This window comes from Lissotriton vulgaris, chromosome 1_1, assembly GCF_964263255.1.
Source record: "Lissotriton vulgaris chromosome 1_1, aLisVul1.2, whole genome shotgun sequence".
NCBI lineage: Eukaryota > Metazoa > Chordata > Amphibia > Caudata > Salamandridae > Lissotriton > Lissotriton vulgaris.
The window spans coordinates 450,931,463-450,958,613 of NC_141685.1; the positions used below are offsets into that span (position 1 = coordinate 450,931,463).

At 46.7% G+C, this 27,151-nt stretch overlaps 1 protein-coding gene across 1 annotated transcript in view; it reads left to right on the top strand.

Annotated features, from left to right (window-relative positions):
• The first annotated feature begins 2,065 nt into the window (after positions 1 to 2,065).
• ALG6 (ALG6 alpha-1,3-glucosyltransferase) overlaps positions 2,066 to 27,151 on the top strand; it is a 336,619-nt gene continuing 311,533 nt past the window's right edge. The window contains exon 1 of the mRNA XM_086953531.1: positions 2,066 to 2,174. Coding sequence (XP_086809657.1) covers positions 2,093 to 2,174 — 82 coding nt within the window. The 5' untranslated portion in view covers positions 2,066 to 2,092. The remainder of the gene's footprint in view (positions 2,175 to 27,151) is intronic.

The following is a 27,151-nucleotide window of genomic DNA, read 5'->3' on the forward strand; positions in this document are numbered from 1 at the left end:
GATGGATGGATGATGAGGGGAGGGATGGATGGATGGACGGATGGATGATGAGGGGGTGGGTGAAAGGATGGATGATGAGGGGAAGGGTGGATGGATGGATGATGAGGGGGTGGGTGAAAGGATGGATGGATGGATGATGAGGGAATGGATGGATGATGAGGGGAAGGATGGATGGATGATGAGGGGAAGGATGGATGGATGGATGATGAGGGAAAAGGATGGATGGATGGATGATGAGGGAAAAAGATGGATGGATGATGAGGGAAAAGGATGGATGGATGATGAGGGGGAAGGACAGATGGATGGATGGATGGATGATGAGGGAAAAGGATGGATGGATGATGAGGGGAAGGATGGATGGATGATGAGGGAAAAGGATGGATGGATGATGAGGGGAAGGATGGATGGATGATGAGGGGATGGATGGATGGATGGATGATGAGGGGAAGGACAGATGGATGGATGGATGAATGGATGATGGGTGGGTGAAAGGATGGATGATGGAGAGTGGGTGAATGGGTGGATGGATGGATAAGTGGGTGGGTGAAAGGATGGATGGATGGATGATGAGTGGGTGAAAGGATGGATGGATGGATGATGAGTTGGTGGGTGAAAGGATTGATGGATGAGTGGGTGGGTGGGTGAAAGGATGGATCAGTGGATTGGATGGTGGGTGGGTGAAAAGATGGATGAGTGGGTGGGTGGATGGTGGGTGGGTGGATGATGGGGGTAGGTGGATGAGTGAAATGATGGATGATTGATAAGTGCAAGGGTGAATGAATGGACATATGAGTGAAAGGGTGGGTGTAAGGATGGATGAGTGAGTGAAAGGGAGGGTAGATGGACAAAAGGATGAATAGATGTGTGAAGGATTGAAATGATAGATGGATGAGTGATAGGGGCAATGGATGGATTCATGAGTGGATGAGTAGATGGATGGGTGGGTGGATGGAAGGAAGGCTAAGTGAAAGGGTCAATGGAGAGAGAAAGGGAGGATGGATGGATGACTAAAAGAGTGGATAGGTGGAAGGATTAGTAAGTGAAAGGATGGCTGGATTGGTGAAAGGATAAATGGCTGAATGGATGGATGGGATGAAGAGTGGATGGATAAGTGTACAGATGGATAGGGTGAAAGGGTGGATGGATGGATGGATAATGGAGGATGAGTGAAAGGATGGATGAGGGGATGGATGAAGGGATGGATGAGTGAAATGATAGATGGAAGGATAGATGATGGATAGGTTTGCAAATGGTTGAATATGTTTGGAAATGGCTGGGCTTACTTATATACTATTGCACGACCTCTGATGTGTCTGTAAAACGTACCTATTCTCCTAAAGTTTTGTCCTGAATTTTGACCTCCTGTCCTGAATTTGTGTCCTGAATTTTGACCCTTGGTCCTGAATTTTTACACTCACCGTCCTGAATTTGCACCAATGCCAGTTGGTCACCCTAGGGTCTGCTGTTTGTGTGGATTCGCTAGCGTGTCGTGTATTGAGAAGCAGCTAACAGTCATTTTTGGAGCATCCTCGCCAAACAGTAAGATTTTGTATGCGCGCTCTAGACTCAATTCTCAGCCGCGAACTTTCACCTGTTGAAAAATGTTTGAGGGCCGCCACAGAACTCGAACCGCCCCTGAAAAAACATCCGCTGCATTGCCACGCTGCTAACGCCTCCGTACCAGTACAGCCTACTTATGCTAGCTATTCACCTCCGGCTCAAATATTACTGCTTCGTCAGTGAGTGCTTCACCTTACGTCATCCACCGGAAAAATGCAATATGCAAACGATTCCAAACATCGTTGCACCCAGCCACTATCGTAGAACACTTAGATGGGCAGTGTTTATGCTGAGTGGCACGTGCGAGCTCCATGGCCAATACGCACTAGGATTGGTTGAGGTGCTGACAGTACTCCAATCCTAGGTCGCTTTACACATTACCAAAATTGTATTCAGCCAATGCCACGTGACCCGGAAGTATTCACATTATAAACACATGTTTGTCAAAAGAGAGATAACAGACAACGGATTTATATGTAGATTTACTGATAGTCTTTCTAATTAGCGGCCAGCGACTTTAGCTGTAAGCAGAATGGACAACTGGAGCTGGTTGGCGCTGGCAGTGCTCACGGGTCTGAGCGTTCGTTGGACGGTCTCTCTAAACTCTTACTCGGGTGAGGCATTTATGCGATAGGTGAGCTTGCCACCTAAGATAGAATTTGCTGCAGGACTGATAAGGGCAAAATTCACTGCTTTCGCTCTTTTATAGGTGCCACGTTTTCTGTGTGCATATGTTTCGGTTGTGCCAGTGGTGTGATGTTTTCATGAGTCAAGCGCTACACTTCATTGGAACCAGTAATTCTGTTTGCTTGCATTCGGGAATATGCAATTTTGTATCTAATTGAATTTTTATTTATGGCTCACATTTTCCTTGCTGTTACATTAGAAGCGGATAATGAAAACATAACTACAAGTAATGACTCAAACAACTACTTGCACTGGACGTGGTACAACTGGAGAAGTCAAGCGGAGACCTCAAGTTGTTCATTGTCAGGTGCTAATTTAGCCTTGCTACTTGTAACCTGGTTTATCATAAAATTGGACTACAAGTCCCAACATTCTAAGAAAATACATTGACTGGAGCAGAACAAATGTTTTTTTTTTTTGGTTTAGGCACAATTTTCTTTGACACATCAAAAAAGTGTTTCAAGCTAAAGCTTGTCAACCTGTTCCTTGTCAGGTGAGCAGCTCCTCCAGTTAAGTGTTCGGGGTTTAGCTCAGTAGCACAACATAGAGGCACGATTAAGATGAAACATTTTTTGGAGGTTCGTGAAAAGCAGCCCCCCACATGTTGCCAGGGAATACTAAATACTCATTGTCGTGCACCGGTAGGGAACAACCTGCACGTCGAAGGCAATATATATAAGTCTCCCATTCGCAATCGACATCCTTGTGCAGGTATAACATACAAATAGGATTAAAAAAAAAAGTGCCCGACTATATATTTGATATAGGTGCTCTCAAAGTTACTGAAGGCTTAAAAACTGTATTACTTTGTACGTTCAGCTAGAACGTTCAGTTAGATTTTACATTGAAAGGCTAGAGTGTGATAAAAACCAGTTAGCGTCTTTGCCTGGATAAATGCGAGAAAAATAATTAATTCATTCTTTATTTATTGTAATTCTTCTTATTGAGAATTTAAAACACAATCAACAGTTATCACTACATTCAGCTACCAAAACGGCACCTCAGGAGAAATTAATCATACATTACCGCAGTTTCAGGCAGGCTGTCTCCCCTTCTGAACCACACCTGTTCAACCCAGACATCAGCCGCATACATTAGGTATGGTCTTACAGCCCCCACGTATTCACTTTCAAGGTGGACTGTTGTTTGGAGGGTCCCTAATCCTATACCTCTCCCCTGTCAGCCAGACGTTCTGTAATCTTGTCATCAGTTCGAAGTCACTTTCATGTGCAGCGTAGTAGCTAAGACATATTCCAATAAATGTTTCTTCCATTTAGTCACCACTGGTGCCTAGGAGCCTAACACCATACCCCAGAAACCCACAATTCACGGGAAGACCCATGTTTTTTGCTAAAAGTCAACTGAATTTTATCCACACCTACCACATGCAGCGGGCCTTTCAGGATAGAACATAGCATGTTTCCTCAGTATCAGGAATGTCATGTGCAGCAAATGAAACGATATCAATTTAAACCTAGCATTGGAGGATTTACTATTAACTTGTTCATGAGCTTTTTTCCTGTCTCCTTCCATCAACTTATCTGGGAAATGTGCACTCCCACTGCCTTATCAGTCTTTTCCACCCGTCAGTCACTAGTGTCGTGTGTAAGTGTATTATTCATTTTCTACACCTAGCTGAGTTTAGCATCCCCTGCAGTACAGCATGTTCAGAGTGGCTCTTAGGGAAAGTCCTGCAAACTATGTGAGCTAACTTTGCATACCGCATGAACTGTCCCAGCCCCACTCCAAGCTGCTCCTGCACTTGTGTGAATGATGTAAATGTATTATTTATAAACAAGTCTCCCATTTGGTCACAACCATCATCTAGTAAAGGACATATCTTTTAGCAGTGGCGTCACTAGGGTTGGTGTCACCCGGTGCGGGTAACTCATGGTGTCACCCCCTCACAACTTACCGGATGGAGCATCTCACCCTCTGCCTGCACCATGTCCCCTCTGCCTGCACCAACTCTCCCTCTGTCCGCACCATCTCCCCTCCGCCTGCAGCTTTTCACCCCCTCCCTGCACCATCTTTCCCTCAGCCTACATCATCTCTCCCTCTCCCTGCACCATCTCTCCCTCCGCCTGCACCATCTCCCCTCCGCCTGCACCATCTCTCCCTCTGCCTGCACCATCTCCCCTCCACCTGCACCATTTCTCCCTCTGCCTGCCCCATCTCTCCCTCTGCCTGCACCATCTCTCCCTTTGTCCGCACTATCTCCCCTCTGCCTGCACCATCTCTGCCTCTGCCTGCACCATCTCACCCTCTGCCTGCACCATCTCCCCTCTGCCTGCACCATCTCTCCCTTTTTCCACACTATCTCCCTCTCTGCCTGCACCATCTCCCTCTCTGCCTGCACCATCTCCCCCTCTGCCTGCACCATCTCCCCCTCTGCCTGCACCATCTCCCCTCCGCCTGCACCATCTCTCCCTCTGTCTGCACCATCTCCCCTCCGCTGCACCATCTCACCCACGCCTGCACCATCTCTCTCTCTGCCTGCACCATCTCTCTCTCTGCCTGCACCATCTCTCTCTCTGCCTGCACCATCTCCCCTCTGCCTGCACCATCTCCCACCGCCTGCACCATCTCACCCTCTGCCTGCACCATCACTTTGGAGATAAGCGTTGCCGATAGCACGCTATCTCCGCGATAAAATGCAGAGTTGGCCGGCGATAATTATCCTAGCGCTAAGTGCGCTGAGCGATAATTATCGCCTGGCCTTGTTAATATGCCCCATAGTTAGTGACAACTTAGCTAAACTCTCCAGTGGGAACTTGTAATCTCGCCGCTATGGTTTAGCCTCTGACAATTGCCCTGGTATTCACTGCTCCACCACCACTGTATAAGTCATTTCACTGCCGCAACTCACACTGCCTACATCCTCAAACAGTTGTAATTCTAGGCCTAACATGATCTGCTGGTTTGCAAATTTGAAACATTACCACCTTATGTAATGATTGCATATTGTGTAAATTGGGGCCCTTATGTTACGACTTATGTTTTACTGTAAATACCTTATCTAACCAAAGTGTGGGCCTTATGGAATTACCTATGTTTATTTTAAAGCGCTCTAGCACGTTAAGGAAATGTTTGCGCTGTATAAAAATGCATAAATCAAATAAATAGGAATATTCTCGTTCTTTTAAACATGTCCATCTGTGCAAGCGAAGCACCCCCTGCTTCCAAGCCTTCCTCGTACTCAGCGCCCAGACAACCTGTTGTGGCCTCGCAGCGCCTAAACACCCGTTGTGGCACCCAAGCGCTGATTCTATGGCCCTGCCTCGTGTGATATATGGGCGCTTCGGATATCTAGTTTCCCCTCTAGTTTACCTTGGTGGCGTGCGCTTGCGGCTTGCAATGCACTCATGTCACACACTCTCAGAACTGACTGAGCTCTCCTCGTTCATGTAACAGTCTAGGCAGAGGGCCCCGGCCCCGGTTTTAGAATAGGTAGGAAGGCTCAGGCTGCACCGCAGAGCGAGCCACGGAGCCAGCCAGCGTAACTAACCAGATTGGTGTCACCCCAGATGGGGTGACACCCGGTGCGGTCCGCACCCCCCGCACCCCCCTAGTGACGCCGCTGTCTTTTAGCATGTTGTGAATGGCTGCAATGATCACAGGGGTATGTTCACCACAAAGGGCGATCTCTTCATTATTTTACTCACTACTTTTAGAAATTGGGCCCTCCTCCTCCAATGGCACCCTTTTCTCCTCTAAGGCTCTCTCAGCCTTCTCTTTCTCCAGTTTTAACCTGGCTAGCTCCAAATTAAGCTTTCTCTCCTCTCTCCTGTCCTACAGCTCCTCTATGAAAAGGCCTCTAAATGACACACTGCTCACTGCCCTGGGGGGAACCACTACTCCTGGCAGAATATTTACCCCCTGTCCCTGATTCTCCAGTGAATCATTGTCCTGCTCATCATCACCATCCAGTTCCCCATCATCATCCTCTGGGATTACAGGTGCTGCATCACAGGCTTCTATCCCGGCCATAAGCGCCTTTTGCAGTTCCACCTTCCTGTTAAAGCCTTTAGTAGTAGAAAGCTCAAACCTTTTGCAGAAATTCTTGACCTGGGCCGCAATATAACTCAGGGAAAATAGAAAAATAAAAAATGGCAATCAGGAAGGGTAGGAAAAATCATGTCAGTCAAGAAGAATTGATTCAAATTGGTCTTAGGTATGGAGGAATAGTAGTGTATACCAAAATACTGTAAGGCACTGCACAAACTAAAGTCCAATCCTCACTGCTGATCAGCAATGTTAGAAATTGGGTCGCTAGTTGGCAGAGGTATGCACCCTGTCCAAGTAGGGACCACAATCCTAGTCAGGGTAAGTCAGAAACACACCCTAAATTAACCTGTGCTCACCCTCTGGTAGCTTGGCACAGAATAGCCAGGCTTAACTTGAGAGGCAATGTGTAAAGTATTTGCGTTACGCTTAAAACCGTGAAAACATCACCCAAAAATATTTCAGACCAGGTTAATAAAATGGAGCTTTATTTATTAAACAAAACAAGACTAAAAAGACAAAAATTCTAATGAAACCGAAGTTATGAATTTTTAAAGAATATCTACAATTATAGTGCTTAAAAGCATAAGGAGCCAACTGGGGCTAACTGATCGCGCTTGACCGGGTAAAATTCAAAAGTTCAGGCGAACTGCAATAGAGCCAGGGTTGGATACAGGGACCAACCTTGTCTCACTGAAAAAGTACCTTGGTTGGAGGATACGTCGACATCTAGGGCGAGATTCAAAGAGCAGTGTGGTGGTGCATCGGTTCCGATCCTTAGAATTCGTAGGCGATGCGTCGTTGTCGAGCAGCGCACTTGGAGGTGCGTTGCTGTCGAGCAGTCCTGGATGTAGGTGATGCTTTGTCGTTGAACTGCGCATCCTGCGATTTGATGCCCTTGAATCTGGTGATGCTTCAGGGCTGGAGATGCGTCGATTCCGACCAGTGCAACGACGGCGATGTGTGGATTTTGCAGGTACACCACAGAAAAACCCACTTCCAAGGACCCAGGACTGGATTTGCACCACTTGGCGGGGTAAGACTCACAGTTGGCAGAGTCCAGGTGCTGTAGCAGGGTTGTTGGAAGTCTTAAATGTCCCTGAAACTTTAGAACAGAAGGTAAGCTAGCAACCCTTGGAGTAACTTTGTTTTTTGGATGTAGAGATGCAGGTCAAGACCTTATCTCTCCCAGGCAAGGAGGGCAGCAGGGCAGGCACAGTAGAGCAGGCGTCCAACCGAGTGACAGTCCTTTCCGCAGCACAGCAGTCCTTCTTCCTGGCAGAATGTCCTCTGGACCAGAAGTGTACTGAGTTGGTGGTGTAAGAGGTCCAGTACTTTTACCCAGTTGGGCTTTAAAAGTGTGGGAGACTTCTAAGAGAGGTTTTTGAAGTGCACAGAGTCCGTGCCCTTTCTGCTCTGGATTCAGGCTCACTACAGGGGGGTATGCAACCCTTTATGTGTAGACAGGGACAGCCTCCGGTATAGGGATCAACGCCTCCATCCCATCCTGCCCAGTATGGCCCACCAGGATGTTGATGGCCCATCAGTCACACCTAAGCTTCCTTTGTGTGTGGTAATATCAACTTTTGAAAAGTTTCATTTTCAGACTTACAACTTAAAATACAACTTTACAATAAGTTGTGATTTTAAATTGTGAGTACAGAGACACTAAACTTGAAAAGTCAATCTTTTCCCAATTGGAAATTACAATTAAAAAAATGTAATAAGGTAACCACAATATTAACCTATGGGACAGATAGGTCTTGTAGTTGTGAAAAACAGATTTACTGTATTGTCCGGAGTATAAGACGACTGGGCGTATAAGACGACCCCCCTACTTTTCTTGTCAAAATATAGGGTTTGGGCTATACTCTCCGTATAAGACTACCCCTCTTCCAATGCACACCAAATAAAAATTAAAAAACATCAGATTTAATTTTAATATGGTAATTTTAATTCAAATGCTTATGACATGCAGGTACTTAGTAGGGAAACTGTCACTTGTAAACAAAAGGCTGTTTGTCATCAAACATGTAAACATAAAACCGTGCAAGTGGATTAAACTTTTCCTAATTCACTTTAAAGCTGAAAGGAAGGATACAACAATAAACCCATGGGAGCTGCCATGCTGTTTGTTTTCTAAGCTGTCAACCAAACTGGAACTGATGATGATAGGAGGAAGATAAACAATAGAGAGAGAGCAAGTGCCGGGCAAGTACCTGGCGAGTCAGCAACGCCCATCTTAACTCCAAGCTATTTTACAGGATTTGCTGGCGTGACAGTTTCTTTTTAAAAGCCTTCAAAATCCTCCTGTTCGTCATCTGATATCATAAGCAAATCAGAGATCTTGTGATACATTTGTAAAGCAGTCATCGTATGGATCTAATTCCGTATAAGATGGTGTGGTCTCGGCTTCGGTTTCCTCTTTATCTTGCCACAAGTAGTCGTCCTCCATACCATCTAATGAATTTGATATGCCACACTTTTTGAAAGACCAGGCTTTTATGACAAACTTGCACAAAACATCCAACTGTGGAGCACGCATGTTTCCTCCTTTTGTGAATGACTTTTCGCCGCTAACCATCCACTCATTCCACTGTTCTCGAATGCGATCTTTAAAGCTTGTTTAGGCACACATCCAGTGGCTGTACCAACAATGTCAATCCTGCAGGAATAACTGGCGCATCTGTGTTTATTCTTGCCAGCCTTTGCTTGGTGCTAGGAGTTAAATGAGCCCTGAACATATCCCACACCAGTAGACTACGTTTTTGAATAAGTCCACCTGGTCGCCTGCTCCATACATTATCAAGCCATAGCTTTACGCCTTCTTCATCCATCCAGCCTTTTCCATTCACATGTACAAAACAACCAACAGGAAACTTGAGTTTCGGCATTGTTTTTCGTTTAAAAATAGTCATTGGTCTCAGTTTGGCGCCATCAGCTATGCATGCTAGTACCAGTGTAAAACTGGACTTCTCATGTCCTGTTTTCATTAAAATAGTTTTTTCACCTTTTGGATGGACAGTTTTATTTCCAACCATCTCAAAATTCATTGGAGTTTCATCCATTTTCCGATACTACTTAACGAATAGCCATGTTTATTGCTCTGTTGTATTACATACCGATGGAAACTATGTACTTTGGCATCAAGATCTGCGGGTAATTTTTGTGCAATTTTTGTCTTTTGGCCCAGTTCCAGATTATGCCTTTCCAAGAATCTAGTACACCAGGATACAGTGGCCTTACATCTGTTGCTGTGATCTGGGTTAGATTTGGCCCACTGAAGTGCAAACAAACGTATTTTTTTCGTGTTGCTACATAACCGCTTCGGTGATGCTCATTCACCATGTCTGCTACATGTTTTTCGAGTTCTGGCCAATGTGGGGTGCCTCTTCTTAATGCACACTTACCCCTTGGCATACTCTTTAATGCTTTTTCGTTTGCTTTCCAGTCCCAAACCATCTTTCCTGTTACTCCGTATTGTCTTGCAGCAGCACAGTTATTATGTTCCATGGCAAAGTTTACATCTTTAAGTTTGAAATTGGCTTCATATTTCTTTCTTCTTGCTGGTGGAGCCATGATGGGTTCTTGACTGTTAGCCATTTGTATACTGTACTGTACGTACTGGTGCTGTACTGTATGAACCAGTACAGATACTGGTTCTGTACTGTACTGTATTCACCACCACATGTATCTGCTCACCAGGTTGACTGCCTTCCCTGTTTACAACAACCAGCCAATCACAGCAGGCGATGTACTGGTATTTCCTGTGCACACTGCATACAAAGTCTGCTTGGATTGGATGGGTCAGCTCTCCCTCCCTGTCTGCCCAGCCCTCCCGGTCTCCAAGACGATCCGAGCGGTAGTACGCATGAGAGCCGGGAGAGGGGGCAGCGCACGGTGGCTCAGCTTGAGGGCGCCTGTCCCTGAAGTTATAGCACACCGTATACCAACATATTTATTTAGGTATTTATTTACCTGTATTTATTTATGCATTTTTATATAGCGCGGACTTTACCCGAAGGTGTCAGAGCGCTTCACAATAGGAACAGAAGTGATACCTACCATTAAAACCCGTACACTTTGTTTCTCCATCCGTAATAATGTCCCAGACTGAGACAAACGCCCTAGTGAGGATATTGACAATGGAAAAGAGGGTGGTCGATGGGCCACTATCTGTGCTGCATCTCCCGCGCCTAGCTGCGCAGGCTCATTTATATCCCCGCCCAGTAGCCGATAAATGTACCCAGCAGAGGTGGAAACTTTTATTAAAAGCTTTTTAAAGCCTTTAATCAGAGAGGCATTCATCAGTGCGGCACGGCCTGTTATCAGAATGCGCCCGCGCGAACCTGGCAGCGGCGGATGTGCGCTATTCATTACGGCGCCTGTCCCTGAAGTTACAGCACACCGTATACCAGCATATTTATTTAGGTATTTATTTACCGGTATTTATTTTATGCTTTTTTATATAGCGTGGACTTTACCCGAAAGTATCAGAGAGCTTCACAATAGGAACAGAACTGATACATGAGGAGAACAATACAAGTGAACAAATTACAAAAGCAAACGTTAAGTTACAGGAGACAACACCCGGCGTATAAGACGACCCCCATCTTACGAGAAAAATTTCATGAGTTAAAAAATAGTCTTATACGCCGGACAATACGGTACTACTTTTTCACTCCCAGGACATGTAAAACTAAAAAGTACATGTCCAACTTTTTTAATACACTGCACCCTGCTCTTGGGGCTGTCCAGGGCCTACCTTAGGGGTGCCTTTTATTTATTAAAAAGGAAGGATTGGGCTTGGCAAGAGGGTTAACTTGTCAGGTCAACATGGCAGTTTAAAACTGCACACACAGGCTCTGAAGTGGCCAGCCTGAAACCTGTTTAAAGGGCTTCTCAAATGGTTGGCACAATAAGTGCTGCAGGCCCGCTAGCAGCATTTGATTTACAGGCCCTGGGCACAAGTAGGGCACTTTACTAGGGACTTGTAAGTAAATTAAATATGCCAATTGTGGATAAGTCGATGTTTCCATGTTTTAAGTACAGAGCACTTGCACTTTAGCACTGGTTAGCAGTGGTAGAGTCCTAATGCAGCAAAATGAATTCAGCAAAACAGGAGGTCAGAAGTCAAATAGCCAGGTCAAAGCATGCCAAGGATGCGAGGTCTAACAACTACGATGTGCCATATTTCTGCCATTTTGCTAATCAGATAGGGAAGTTCACCAGGCCCCACCACCCGTCCCATCATGAATAATTCCAGAAGAGAGTGCGCCTGCTATGAGTGATTTTCCCACATAGGGCCATCTAACCATGTGTTGCACTTGCTTTGCTGAATACTATAAGAATAAATCAAGAAGTTTCAGTCCACATCCAACCACAGGATTTACTAAGTTATTTTCAACTTTTACAAATGTGATTTTAATGAGAAATCAGAATTTGTGATAGCTGTAGCTCAAATGTAACTTTATAAAATTGTTCTTTGGTCTACCTGAGTCAGAACTGGCTTAACACAAGTTTTGCCACTCCTCATTCCACCAGAGGCCAATGAATAGTCCTAACTGGAGTTGATGGCTCTGCCTGCCTGTGGCCTCTCGACTCAGGAAAGCTGGGGTGTTGTCACCAACTGGCCGCTTAGCAGGGATTAGCCATCTGTAAGAGTTACCAGGCACCTGGCAAAGCAAAGGGCAACCTTAATGTTTCTTTTAACTTATTTAAGGACACTGATGGGATCTGCTTCCTTCCATTCCATTCCTAGTGCCCTTTTAGATTAATTATCTCCCAAGTGCAGTAGAAGGGAGAACCAGTTCTCACTTAGACAGAAAGGAGGAGAAATCATCTAAATAGGGGGTGGCTAGTGTCAGCCTAGAGCTCTTTATAGGGATGAAAGGTTCAGCCATCTTGGATTTCTTGGGAATTTTTACAATAAAGCAAAGAAGTGCTGTAAGAGGAGGTGGTCGTAAAGAAAATAGGATCTGTGAAGAAAAAGTCTTTGATCACTGGCTAGTGCATAGCGTGAGCCTAGTACCTCCAAACCACCACCACCTTATAACATTCCGGGACTTGGGAATACTACAACTGTAGAAGAATGACCTGCTGGAAGAAAGAAGAATCCTGATTCCTGCAGGAAGAAGGAGACTCAATGACTCTTCACTCCTGCTGTCACACAGGGACTGTTACTGCTGTCCAAGGGTCAAGGGTTTGGCCTCCCATTTGCTTGCTCTACTTAAGAAAAAGCAAAAGGGTTCCTGACTCCTACAAGGCCCAGTTGACCACAGAAGACTGGTCCCTGCAGGAGCTCTGGTTAGAGAGAAACCTAGCGCCATGAAGCATGACCTGAGGGCTCCAGGAATTGCGAGAAGGCATTCCATCAGTTGGAGAAAAATTGGATTTAGAAACTGTTTGACCTTAAGAGGACAGAGACAAGGGGCGGAGGCTTCCTTAGGAGGTTGTGCCAAAGGCTGAAAATAACAGGCTTGTCCAGTTCTAAAACGTTTGCCATGCAGAAAACGGGTTGTGAAGTCCTACATGGCGATAGCTTCCAGACTTGCCCCACTGTAGGATTTTGAGAACTGAGAAAGTGACTAAGTTTGAAGGTAAATCATTGGACCAAGGCAAGATGGTAAATCTGTACCAGAAGCAAAGGGACCTCTGCAACTATAACATTCAGTTGTGTTGTGCTCTGTGCTTTTGGAGCCAAAATTAACAATTTTATTGGGAGCTCAACAACAACATCTCTGACTTTGACGGACCCTCGCTTCCCACTGTTGGAAGATTTTGGCTTCCATAAAAAAGATTAGGTTCATTTTCACAGTAATTACTCACTTGGTGTGCCAGGCTCCATCTCCATCACAGTCGACTTGAAATGGCACCTTGTTGTTGTTCAATCACCAACTGCTGTTCTTCAATAGAAATCACATCTTTAGGCTATTTCTGCTTTAAAACTTTAAAAATTCATCTCCCAGGACCCTCGCTTCCCACCGTTGGAAGATTTTGGCTTCCATAAAAAAGATTAGGTTAATTTTCACAGTAATTACTCACTTGGTGTGCCAGGCTCCATCTCCATCACAGTCGACTTGAAATGGCACCTTGTTGTTGTTCAATCACCAACTGCTGTTCTTCAATAGAAATCACATCTTTAGGCTATTTCTGCTTTAAAACTTTAAAAATTAATCTCCCAGGGTCCCCATATCTGATTTTATATATATTCATGTTTTTTTTGCCTGTAACTATTTCTTTGTGTGTCTAAATATGTTTCGGAATTTTATTGTGTTGTGTTCTTTAGTTTTAAAATATTGCTATTGTTTAAACTTGCCAAGCATTTTCTGGTGAATTGAGTCCTGCTTTCATCATAGATACCAGAGTTTCTCTGGGACTTCTTTAGGCTCATTGATCTCATAATCACATTCTCATTCTCTCTCTTTCTAACTTTATCATCATCTATCTATATCCCTCCCTGATGTCTAACTCCATTCTTTACCCTCCTGTTCTTCATATCGCCTTGCTCTTGCCTTCTTTTGTCAATCTTCATCTTCCCCTTTTGACTCCCCCTAATTTCTTTTTTCTTTCCTTCAGTCTCTCTTTCTCTTTTTTTTTCCCTCTTCCAATTCCTCTTTCTTTTCTCTCTTTCTTCTTTCCTCTATTCTTTATTCTTTATTTCTCTTTCACTCTCCCTTGTATCTCTTCCTGGTACTAGGTCATTTTAGTTTTTGGCAGTAAATTTCCTGTAGGCAAGGTTGGTGTCCCGGGTGAATGCAAGTGTCTTGGCATTTAGTGAAAGTTGTGGTTCAGAGCCATCGAGGGTCATGTCTGATTTCTTGTTTGTTCTTAGCAAAAATTAGGAATTCGGTCTTGGTTGAGATGAGCTTCAAGTAGGTGCTGGGCATCCAGGTCTGGATGATGTGCAGGCAGTGTTTGAGTCTGTTGGAAGTTGGAAACAAAGTAGACTTCCAAGTAGAATTGTCTATCATCAGCATATTGGTGAATCCTGATGCTGTTATCTATGGTTGGCTCCTGTAGAGGTTAAAGATAATGAGACAATATGGAACTCTGGGATAGTCTGCAGATGATATGGATCTTTAGGGACCTCAAGGCACCCTTGTGAACAAACTAGCGTTGACTGGAAAGGTAGGTGGATGCTTACTTTCACTATATTTGGAAAAACAGCTGCCTACAACTAAACACAAACAAAACTGAAGTACTCATCATGGGCCAAACCCAGACGCCTGGAACGACACCTGGTGGCCCCCGCCCTCGGAAGCCCACCCACCCCCACGGACCATGCACGCAACCTGGGAATCATCCTGGACAAAGAGTTCAAAATTGACCGCCAGATTAACTCTGTCTCGTCCTCCTGCTTCCACACCATCCACCTCCTACGTAAGACCTCCAAATGGATCCCCCTCGAACACAGAAAGACCGCCACTCACTCCCTGGTCACCAGCAGGCTCGACTACAGCAACGCACTCTATGCAGGAATTAACAAAACCTCACTGCAAGCTACAGAACATCCAAAACGCCACCGCAAGACTGGTCCTCAACCTGCCAAGCCACTGCCACATCTCCCAGCACCTGCGCACACTCCACTGGCTCCCCATCAAAGCTAGATTCACCTTCAAGATGTTAACCCACGCTCACAAGGCCCTCCACGACACCGAACCAGCATACCTGAACAACCAACTCAAATTCCCCTCACCCCAAAGGACCCTACGATCAGCCCAGCTCTCCTACGCCGTGGTCCTTCGCACCAGAAAGACCAGATCGGGAGGCTGCTCCTTCTCCTTCCGCTCCAGCTCAGACAGATAACATCGCTCCCCATCTTCGCAAGTGTTAGAACTGGGGGTCTCTAGTTGGCAGAGGTAGGTGCCACTATCCAAATAGGGACCCTTGCTTCTAGTCAGGGTAAGGAGGAAACCCTCTGAGATAACCCCTGCTCACCCTCTAGGTAGCTTGGCACAAGCAGCCAAGGCTAATCGGAAGGCAATGTGTAAAGTATTTGTACCAACACTCACAGTAACGCAGTGAAAATACCACAAACTGACTCCACAACCGTTTAGAAAAATAAAGGTATTTAATCTAAACTACACAAGACCAAAACGACAAAAATCCAACATACACAGTTCAAGAATATGGTTTCAAAAGAGTTCTTAAGGTTGCGATAAAATAATGCACAGTTGCGTGAAAAGTTCACAGTTGCGTCACGTTTAGCCAACAGTACCTTTTAGATGCCACAAAGTTCCAAAAGCAGAAGCTGGTGCGGTGGAAAACAAGCGATGCGTTGCTCCTGAGACCTTGGGGAGGCAATGCGACAACCCCGCTGCAGCAGCGGGCATGTTGCGACGAATCCGGTCTGTATGGGGAGGAAGGCCACTTTTATGGATTCCGGTGCGTAGGTTCCGTAGGAAGTTGGTTCTCGCAGAGGCACGATGCGTCAATCTCGTAGGGGCTGCAACCATCTCCGGGGCGACTATCGTGATCCAGCGGCGATCTCTCTCTCGCAGCTCCTTGATGCGATGGCTCTGCGACTATGTTCGCAGCGACGTGATGTGGTCCGGCGATCTCCCTCAGCGATGACAGGCTCTGCGACGAAGCTCGCACAATGGTGATCTTCCCACAATCTAAGGATGCGTCGTCTTAGGCAGCAGCAACAGGCGCTGTGAGGATATCGACCTCCGTAGCGGCGAGAATTTCCTCGCACTGTCGGAGATGTGCTCCGCAGCGAGCAATGCGATAACTTTTCAGTTGCAAAGGTCTCTCAATCTTAGTTTCCAGCTTCCCAGCACAGGTACAATTTCCAGAGGCACCACAACTGGCCCAAGCACTCTAGGAAGGACAACTCTCTCAGCAGAGTTCAGGGAAGCTGGGGGTGAAGTCCTTTTGTTCCTGGGACTTCAAAAACAGGTCTTCTCAGGCCCTTGGCGATTCCTTCAAGATAGGGGACACAGCACAACAGCAAAGTCCTTCCCCTCTCTGTGGCAGCAAAGCAACAGCAGGTCAGTCCAGCAGAGCAACAGCAGAACAGTCTTCCTTCTTCAGTTTAAGCTTTCTCCTTGGCAGAGGTTCCTTCTTGATTCCAGGATGATCTAATTTTCTGTTGTCAGGGGTCCTGTACTTATACCCCTAAAAGTCTTTGTTCCCTTTGTGCAAGAGGGCGCTGAGCCCGGTCTGAACCAGTTCTGGGTGTTCCTGGAGCACTTTGTTTTCCTGGCTTCTCCTTTCCTTTCAGAGTGAGGGGCAGGGTCGTCAGCCGCCCAGCAGGAGGTGGAGAGAGCATTGTGGAAGGCAGGCACAGCCCTATTCAGGCCTAGGTGATATCTCCTCCCACCACTCAAGTTGCAAATGCAGTCATTCAGCCTAGGGCTGACTCAGCCAGCCTCCTGGGGAATTACCAGCCCCTGTCACTCTCAAACCAGACAGTCAATCCACAAACAGGCCAAGGCACACAGAAAGGTCAGACAAGAGAACAGCAACTTTGTAAAAGTGCTATTCTCAAACACAGGAGTTAAAAACCACCTTTCCCAAAAGATGTGTTATTAAATTCTGTGTTCAGGGATATCAGACATTTATGTCCTATCTTACTCCTATGGGAAGATATGCTGGTAGCCACTGTAGCCAGCATCCCCCATGATAGCCTATGGAGCAAGATAGCCTTGCAGCAGTGAAAAACGAAAATGGCTGTAATTCACTACCAGAGCATGTCACCTGCACAAGTACATGCTCTACCTTTCACATACACTGCACCCTGCCCAAGGGGGTACCTTGGGCCTTTCATAGGGGTGACCAATGTGCACAGAAAGGGAAGGGTTAGGCCTGGTCAGTGGGGACACTGACCAGAAGGACATGGCAGTTCACAGACTGCACACAGGCACTGCGGTGGCAGGCCTGAGACACCCTTTTAGGGCTACTCATTTGGGTGGCACAATCAGTGCTGCAGGCCCACTAGTAGCATTTGTCATCACCAGCCCTGGCACACCCAATGCACTTTACTAGGGACTTCATGGTGATACAAATATGCCAATCATGTATACCCAATCACAATAACAATTTACACAGGGAGCACTTACACTCTGACTCTGATCAGCAGTGGCAGAGTATCCAAAGCATCTAAACCAGCAAAAACAAAATCCAGCACAGCATCAAAAAATACAGGAGGTAGAGGCCAAAAAGACGGGAAACCACGCCAAAGATGCCAGGTCTAACAGCAAGAAACCTCAAAACCTGGCTCTTCGACAGACCTCCTCCTTGATGGACTGGAACCTGCGAACCCCCCCCTGTGAGGAGGAGCCCGCTTTCACCCCTGTGTTAGACCCCCGCCGGGACTCTCCAGACGTGTGGCCATTCGCCGCACCAGACAAGCGAGGGTTAACTAACCCAAACTCCTCTTTCCTGCAGGAACACCCAGGGAAGAGAGCCGACCAATGGGAGGAGGTCTGGGGAATGAAAAAGGCGGACCTGGCGGGAGAGGGATGAAACCCGGAAGACGCCAGTAGCCAAGAGGACGACACACGGACCATGGATGAGGGGAACCTGGCCTCCCCGCAGAAGACTACTGGACGCAATGAAGACCAACCCAAGGACAACGTCTTCGCCGAAGCGGACGAGGACGACGTTGCCACCGGTGAAGCCGAGGCCTGGTTTGAGGATTGGTGGATTCCCCCGGAGGACGCCTGTATGCCGCCGTAACTCCAGAGAGGTACAGCTTTCGCGAAGAAACCAGAGGAAGTTCAGCGCCATCCAGAAAACCAACCCCCATGAAGACACCCCTGTGTTTTTTTTTTTGTTGTTTTGTTGTGTTTGTGCACTGTGATCTGAATAAATACTCCAAAATGGATCCACGCATAAGACCTCCTAGCTTCTTTTTCCGCCCGTCCCTCTCACATCTGGTGTCAGAAGTGGGATCTGTGAAAATGGAGGCTGCGTTTCAAAAAATGGCGGAAGGACAAGAAAGACTGGGCAAGATAATGGAGAAATTCCTAGCGGTTGCTGAGGAAGAACTGGAGAAACTCCACAAAACGCTCTCTGCCCAGGGCCAAGCCCAGGAATATGTTATAGGAAAGTTAGCTTATACGCTTAGTCAACCTCGAGGATATACAGGCTTACCCTCAGTTGCTTTGCAGAAATATGTCGAGGGAGAAGATCCTGATTTCTTCTTTTCCAATTTTGAACAAATGGCTAGAGCTGCGGAATGGTCCCTAGATAAATGGGGGCAGTATCTGGGTCCCCTTCTTTCAGGGGATTCGCAGGCGGCCTACCAGGCAGTTAACCCTCAAGGACTAACCCCATATGAAGATGTGAAGAAGAATATACTGGAGAGACTGGGGATTGATGAGGGCACGTATCGTATAAAATTGAGACAAATCAAGGAGGGCCCACAAGAAAACCCCAGGGCCCTGGCTTATTGTATTAGGAATATGACGGACAGATGGCTAAAACCCCAAACAGCTACCAAAAAAGAGATCATGGAAAAAACTTATTTGGAACAGTATTTGAGTTCTTTATACCCCCATATACAGAAATGGGTACGTCCGCATACAGACCTGACTCTGGAAAGGGATATTGAAGTAGCCAGGGCCTTTTATAGGGCGCAAGAAGTCATGATGATCATCATTGGGAATGGCCCGGGAACACCCCTATCCGACCGACTAAACAACCCTCCTAAAAACCAGGGGCCGTTACCCTTTTACCTAGTCCCATGCCAGTACCTGTCAGGGCAGCACCTCAACCAGGACCTCAGTGTTATAACTGTGGGGCTTTTGGGCACATAGCTAGAGTATGCCCCCAGAAAGAGGAGCCCATGGAGGTTGGCCTCACTCGTACCTACTATTGTAGTCCACCTGGCTCTAGTTTTCCCTATCACAGAGAGGTCCTAGTTAATGGTGAGAGAAGACAGGCCTTAATAGACACTGGTTGTTTACAAAGTGTAATACAACCCCAAGCCATCCCCGAAGACATCCCTCAATCCATGGGTCATGTTAACATACAATGTGTTCATGGTGATACCCAAACGTATCCCGCCACTGAGGTACAGATATAGCATGACCCAGCCATAGATGCCCATCCACTACTGGTAGGTCTTGTTCCCAAAATACCTAAAATCCTAGTGCTAGGGAATGACTACCTCCATATGTCAAAACTAGTGAAAGAGACATGGACCGAAGGGGAGTAGTGGAGACTCACTGCTCCCTTTGCACAAGAGCCAGAACCGGGGTTTCCAGAAAGCAAGCAGAAGAAAAGTGGAAAAGAGAAAAAAGACTGGTCCAGAGTAGCTTTAACCCGTAAGACCGAACCGCCCATTTGGTAATATGATCGAGGATTCCTTTCGGCCCAGAGAGAAGATCCCACCTTAAGAGAGGCTTGGAACAAAGCCACAGAAGAGGAAGATCCAAATCAAGTAGGTCCTCAATTTATTTCCAAAAAGGGATTACTGTATCGGGTTGGGGGGAGGAACATGCCACATCAGTTATTGATTCCCCAACAGTATAGAGAGAAGGTGTTATTCCTAGCACATAGTCACCTATTGGGCGGATATTTTGACGAGGACAAAACTGAAAAAACTATCTTAGAGAAATTCTACTGGCCAGGTATTTACCGACAGGTGCGTCAGTACTGTAAGGAATGTCCCATATGCCAAAAAAATAGTAGGACTCTCGCCCGAGAGTTCCCTTAACCCCTTAGGTGCTGCGCACGTTCGGCGGCCGACGGCACCACTACCTCCGTAGTGCTGCCGTCGGCCATTGAACGTTTGAACCTCACCTGTGCAATGGAACGTCCAGCACTGGAGCTGGACGTTCCATAGCAGCTATGAGGTTAAAACCCTTGCCACTTTCAAGAGCCTGGACATACTAGGACCCTTACTTCCCTCCCGCAGTGGATGTAGGTTTGTTTTGGTGTTAGTTGATTACGCCACACGTTTCCCCGAAGCAGTAGCTTTGCGTCAACCCAACGCAGTTCAAATTGCCAAACCAATGATCAATATATTCTCTAGGGTGGGGTTCCCCAGAGAAATTATCACAGATCAAGGGACTCCATTTATTTCTCGCCTCCTGAAACAAGTCTGTGTTATGTTAAGCATCAAACAAACCAGAACGACAGCCTACCACCCCCAAACGGATGGGTTGGTGGAAAGATACAATGCTACATTAAAGATCACTTAAAAAAAACAGTTGAATCTTGAATCTCGTAGGTGGGAAGACATGCTACCTTTGGCCCTTTTTACCATAAGGTGCAAAGCCCAGAAAAGTACAGGGTACTCCCCTTTCGAATTGCTGTACGGCCGCCAGCCTCGCACCCTGCTGGATATGCTCAAAGAAGAGTGGGAAGAAGACCCTAAAGGAGTAAAACCCCTCCCAGAATATGTCCTCAACCTAAAAAACACATCTGGGACAAATCCGTAGTATTGTTGCCTCCCACATGGAACAGGCCCAAGCTGCCCAAGCGGCCCAATACGACAAAAAAGCAAAAAATCGTAGTTCCCCTCAAGCACCTCAAGGAATGGCTGAATTGCCTAGTAGGTAGCGTTGTCGGGCATAGTATGGGGGTACCCCTCTGGATCCTATTGAGGGAGCCACGACCATGGTGTAGCGATCCATCTTTCCCTCTCTAGGATGTTTAGAAACTTTATCTTTGGCCATCGCTTTGGAGGCCCAGTAGTCTCCCTGATGTTAGGAGTAGGCAATGCTAAGGGTGGATGGGCAGAGTGCGGAGGATTGGGGGTTTCCTCTACTTAATAAACACTCCCTTTGTGCACATCCACTGCACCCGCTGTGTCTCTGAAGAGAAGAGGGGGTAAGGGGAAATTACAATGGTTAAATGGTCACTGGCAGGCTGTCGGGGGAGAGCACCCAAGGTGGTTTTGTGCCTGGAGAAGGATTTGTTTAATCTCATAGCCTCGGAGGGGCCCATCACTGTCCTCACCAGGACTCTACCAAAGCTGGACCAGGTCTCTATCGCAGAGCAGTGGCAGGTGGGGAGGTATGAGTCTTTTCCCTCTAACCCCCAGCCACCTCCATTGTCAGCAAGTCTCTCACTTTGTTCCGATGCGCAAGTGTTGTACGGATATCCACCCTCTGGTCACTGGATATTGTGTGGCATGAGTGGGGGGGGAGAGAAGGGGTTTATTGACCAAAGGTACACGCTTGGGAAGGGGGGGGTACAGGCCACACCCCCCCCCTATCTTGCAGTCACCATACTCCCTCAGCCCAGCACGCTACCTGTCGCTTGGTCTTACTTGTGTCTGTATAGAGCCTTAGGCTTTGTGGTCCTGGCGCTGAATCAATCAGCCCCAGGTCTCCGGGCCATATGATGCAGCGCTATCGATCTGCATATGTGGTCTGTGCCGTCCATTCTGCCAAAAGAACACCGGGAGCCTCACACGCTCCCTGGTAATTGGCCTAAGTGTCAGGTCCATGACGCCGTCAAGGGGCAACCGTGTCTATTCAGTGTGTATGGCGCCGAAGGACGCCAGGCTGACCCAATGTCTGCAGAGGACGCCTCGGTCACTGTTGGGCTCTGTGTGGTGTGGTGCCGCTGTTCTTCCCCTCAAAGCACTCTGCCAATAGCACCGCAGGGACCCAAAAACGCTGCACTTCACATGTTCCTGGGCCTACGTGTACAAGGATATTCCTCGACCGCGCAGCCGCTGTCTCCCACGTGGCCTTCAAGCTCTGTTGGGAATCAGCCATGTCATTTTTGGGTAGGGACACCAAAAGAGGGCAGTCTGCCCCCTTGTTAATCGAGGGTGCACTCACCGCTCTGATCCTGATGGTGTCCATGATTACAGACAGTCGGGCAGGGAAGTCACTGACTCTTAACCCAGCGCTATCTTGGACCTCATCGATCGGCTCCTGGCCTGCAATCTCACTGATGTCAGCGTTCACCGTTCACAGGGTCCAGAGTCACAAGTTGTTGATTCGAGGCGGCTGCTCTTTGGCTCATCATCCATGAAGGATGTGCCGTCCACTCCACAGACCGCCTGTCGGTGCCTGGAAGGCAGGGTTTCCCTTTCCATCTTTGCGCCTATGCCTTTAGCGACATCACTGGCAATAATGAAGAGTCTGAAATCTCGCTCGCCGGTTGACCCATGCCCGGCCAAGTTTTTGGCATCTATGGCAGAGATTTTGAATCCCACTGTAAACTGCGTTTTGATCACGTCCCTTGTTAATGGCCAGGTCCCAGCTGGTTGGAGGAGTGTGAAAATAATTCCATTATTAAAAAAACCCATGGCTGATCCCATGGTCTTAACTAATTATAGACCTATTTCTTTTCAGCCGTTTTTTGCAAAAACAGTTGAGAAATATGTTCATTCAGTGATCAGCAATGTCGCAGAGGCGAACATCCTGTTTCATTCTAGCCAGTCTGGCTTCAGGCAGAATCTCAGTACAGAGACTGTACTACTAGTAGTATCTGAATCCATCAAAAAGACCATGGATGCAGGTGTCAAAGCGGTCGTGGTCCTTTGACCTCTCTGCGGCTTTCAACACCGTGCCCCATGGCCTCCTCCTGCAGAGGCTAAGGGAGTGTTGTTTTGAGGGCATGGGGTTAAAGTGGTTCACCTCTGTCTTAGTGGGCAGAAATCAGGAGGTCTTGTCTCCTCCTTTCTCATCCAGTATACCATCCTTGAGTGTGGGGGTGCCACAGGGCTCTATTTTGAGTCCTGTACTTTTCAATCTGTACATGGCCCTCCTGGCTAACCTGGCCGAAGAGAATGAGGTCACAATAATATCATATGCCGATGACACTCAATTGCTATTCACCTGTAGGAAGGGAGAGAAATTCAATGGGGAGAAGATCAACAATTGCTTGAAAGAAACTTTTGCCTGGTTTAAATATAACCATCTGAAATGTAACTCAGACAAGTCCAAAATATTTTTTGGCAGCTCTCCACCGCTGGATGCCTGGAAACAATGGTGGCCCCAAGACATATCTCCTCCCCAAGCGGCAGTCAGGACTGTAAAGAACCTGGGAGTAAAAATGGATGATACCCTTTCAATGGCATCCCAGGTTCAGTCAGTAGGTGGAATCTGCTTCGGCCTCCTAAAAATGCTACAGAGGTTTCTGTTTGTATTACAGACCTCACATAGAAAAATAGTCATTCAGGCTCTTATCATTTCTAGATTGGACTATGCAAATGTCCTGTATTTGGGCATCCCGGAGTTCCTACTAAACGGAATGCAGGTGGTGCAGAATGCGGCAGCCAGGGCTATTCTGAGTCTTGGACCTAGAGATCGGACCTCCCACCATCCTAAGAGTCTGCATTGGCTACCTGTTCGCAGCAGAATTCACTGTAAGACTCTGGTCCTGTCTTTCAAGGCTCTGCATGGCCAAGGAGCAAAGTACCTCTGCAGAATAGTCTCTTTTTACGTACATGCCAGATCTTAGATCCGCCCATCAACATCTCATGATCACCCCAAAGTATCTCAGAGCCCGCAAAGGCGTCCCCTCTTTTCAAGTGCAAGTGGCCAGACTTTGGAATTAGTTGCCTCTTCCACTTAGGCAAGTTTCTAACTTGCTGACTTTCAGGAAACAACTGAAAACCTGGCTGTTCCAACAAACAATATAATTGTCTTTTTTCCTGGGCTCTTTATTTCGTTTTTCTTTCGCTCTTGTTTTTCTGTCTCAGCACCGGGATACTCTTCTGAGTAGCTGTGCGCTCTATAAATCTATTTTAACATAACATACCATACCATAACATAACATAAAAATGAACCTTAGTTTGATTGCCGTTGTACTGCTGGAGCTCTCAGAAAGTGTGGCTACCCGCCATTTTGTTGGCCACGCCCCCGATTTGCCATTATTAATCTGTTTAAATATTGGCACACATCAGACACAATTTACTATATTCGAATACAATCATTTAGCAAAACTATTTTTTTTTTAATTTACCAATAAGTTATAAAGCAAAAATCTATAACCTTGCTTTCAGGTTATGCATATCATCATAGAGTATTCTGGGAGCTTCATATGTAGCCTCAAAGTTTTAAACTTTCTAAACATGTTTATAGGTTTTTATACTGGAACCACTGTTAGTAATGCAAGCTGAGCTTCCATGTCACTGCATTTCTTTAGATCACTCAAACTAATTGCAAAGGCTGTGCAGTAATGAGCCATTTATACAAGTTTGAAAAATGTATACATAAGCACACAGATGCCTTAGTGGAAGGCAGTCCTCTTTCACAGATCCTTGCGTAGGTACTGTCAACTGGCAGACACAAGGGATTGTACTACAGAGGCTTGGCCTTCTTGTCCTGTCATATGGATACTTCATTACATATATTGCGTTAAGTTAGCATGAGTGTATTACATGTTTAAACAGCCGCTTTGCCTTCGGCTTCAGTTTTGCACACGACACGTACTTGTTGTTGTAGCTTTCACCCTAGAAGCGGTGAGGTGTTTTATTTGAGAATAATATGTTATTCCTATGCTATCAGCTTTGCCTCGTACACTTGGTACAACTGTCTGCACACTGAGAGCTGCACACTCTAAGATTAACCTAACACAAGGTTGCTGGGAAGTCTGATCCTCGCACCACATTAGACATTAGACATAACACAAATAATGTTGATGCCAACATTTTGGGCTCTACGCGGGTTTAAGATAGAGTTACACGGAATGAACGTAGACACTTGGTGCTGCGCATGAAGAGAGCTGGTAGCTGTTGATGTGAACTGCTCCTACTGACATTGAGAGGTATGGGGTCGCCCTGCTAAAGCCCGCATGAGACCTTCTTAGATATAATATAATATGCTAGATAGGGTGCGCGAAATATAGGTGATATAGATTTCTATAGAAATTGCATTATAACATGCTAGCACCTTTTGCTTACTATGGATTAGTGACTATGCTGCTGACTCTGATTTTTATAATCTGCATTTTGGTATTATACAAGATACTGCGTTTGAGAACTTTGCATTGAATAATAAATATTTCAAACTTGCACTTGTGTTCTTTGACTCTCAGTTTTGGTTTGAAATGATTATATAACGAAAGAGTGTTCATGTGTTCCACGACTCCTGAGGTATTCTAAAGATCATGTTCTGGTTTGTCTAATACATGTATCATTCCATAATGATCCATGAGACACTGTAGCTAGCTAGGTAACGAGATTACTGACACTGAGATGAGTTTTTGGATCATCCTAACTCACTGAGGTTCTAGATCTCTATGCACAGTTCTGTGGGAGAACGGAAACCCTGCTACATGGCGCCCAACGGATTGGTTGGCCGTATTTCATGACACTCGAGTAGTATATCATTCATACCTTGACACCTTCATTTCCGTTTCCGGTAAACGGCGGTGTCGGAAAACCTACCTGTTTTTGAAATAGGTCTTTTCAAGCTTGAATTCTTCTAAAAAGGTTTCTTTGAATCACTACCCAGTTGTGCTACAAAGTGTTCTTTGTCTAGTTTTTCTTCTTCCTGTGCTAACATGGCAGTGGAAATAGCGCAGCATAGCCGCGTCGCGGTTCGCGACCACTTGCGGGGATATAATGTACCCGCGGAAGGCTTAGCTGTGGTTCTAGTAGTGAGTGCGGAACATGCGTACCCGTACGAATTGTTTTATTCCTGGGTGACATTTCCGGAAATAGACGCTAATTCGGGTGTCTATCATTCATACACTGCCACGGATGTACCGGCGGCTTATGCTCCGTACAGGGCACTGGAAGTACCTATAGACGCTTGGCAGCACGGAGTTTGGTTTGGTGGCGCCCTACCCCATTCTTTAACGGCTCCGAGGTTAGGTCCCTTATCCATTCCGGGCACAAATTGGCCCGCTTTGGGTGGATTTACTCCTCATCCTAATCGCGCCACTTGTAATGTGGGTGACCTGCGGCGTCTTCATGAGGTCGCAGTAGGTGTGATTAGAGCGCTTGTTCATTACATTGGTCGTAATATTCATGGCGCAGCCCCCGCAGGGGCACAGCTTCGAGCAGACCAGGCTGGCTTGAAAATAAGTCCGGTCTTGGTGAATTCCGTTATGGGCAGAAAGCCAGATATTAAGGATGATTTTCCTTACTGGCTTGCCGAGAAATTCGACCAGCTGGAAGCTGTGTTTCCTAATACGACTCCGGGTGAAAAACACCGGATTCTTACGCTTAGTTTACCGAAAGATTTGGCCCCGGAACTTGTTGACTGTGAGACATGGGGTAAGACTTTTGCAGCGGTTTACTCGAGGTGCTTTGGCACACCGTCAGTGTCGAACCTGTCTGCAATCCTCAAACGTGTTCAGGATGATCACGGACCTGAGTCGGCGGTTGAGTTGGGTATGCGCCTGAACGGTTCATTTGAGACAGTTTGCGGTATTATCCTTGCCAATGTAAAAGGGGATGCAGTGAACTTTCAAGTGGCCAATGGTCTGGCGTTAATTCCCGATGCCGAGAAACCCCGTCAGCTGGCAAGAATAATTGTGGCGGCTTATAAAATGGTTGGCCGCAATTCTAAGGGTGCGAAGGTTTTTCTTGAAAAAGAAAAGAAGCAACCCCAGGGGCAGTCTTCGGAAACAGGTGGACAGCCCAGGTCCAAGAAACAAAATTGGCCAAAAAAGCAGAATCAGGGTAAGCAACAACAACAACAGACACAGGTCTCGAGTCCGGCGCCTTCACAACCTGCGCAGTCAGAGCGTGTTTATGAATTGCGCGATCGCGCTACGATTAAAACACCTGATAGATATCAGGCATCTGACCAACGCTCTCCTCGTTCCTTTCAGGACTCATCGGCTCCGTCAACCGGTGGTGGAGGGGGCGGCAGGGGCAGGGGTGGTCAGCAAGGACGTGGCCAGCCCCGCACGCGAAGTGAAGGGGATCAGCGGGACGACTCTACGCCTAAGAGACCGCAGTTTGCCAAGAAGAAGGTCGCTGCCTTAACGGCGCATCGATATGCCCCAGATAGTGAGAACGCGGCTT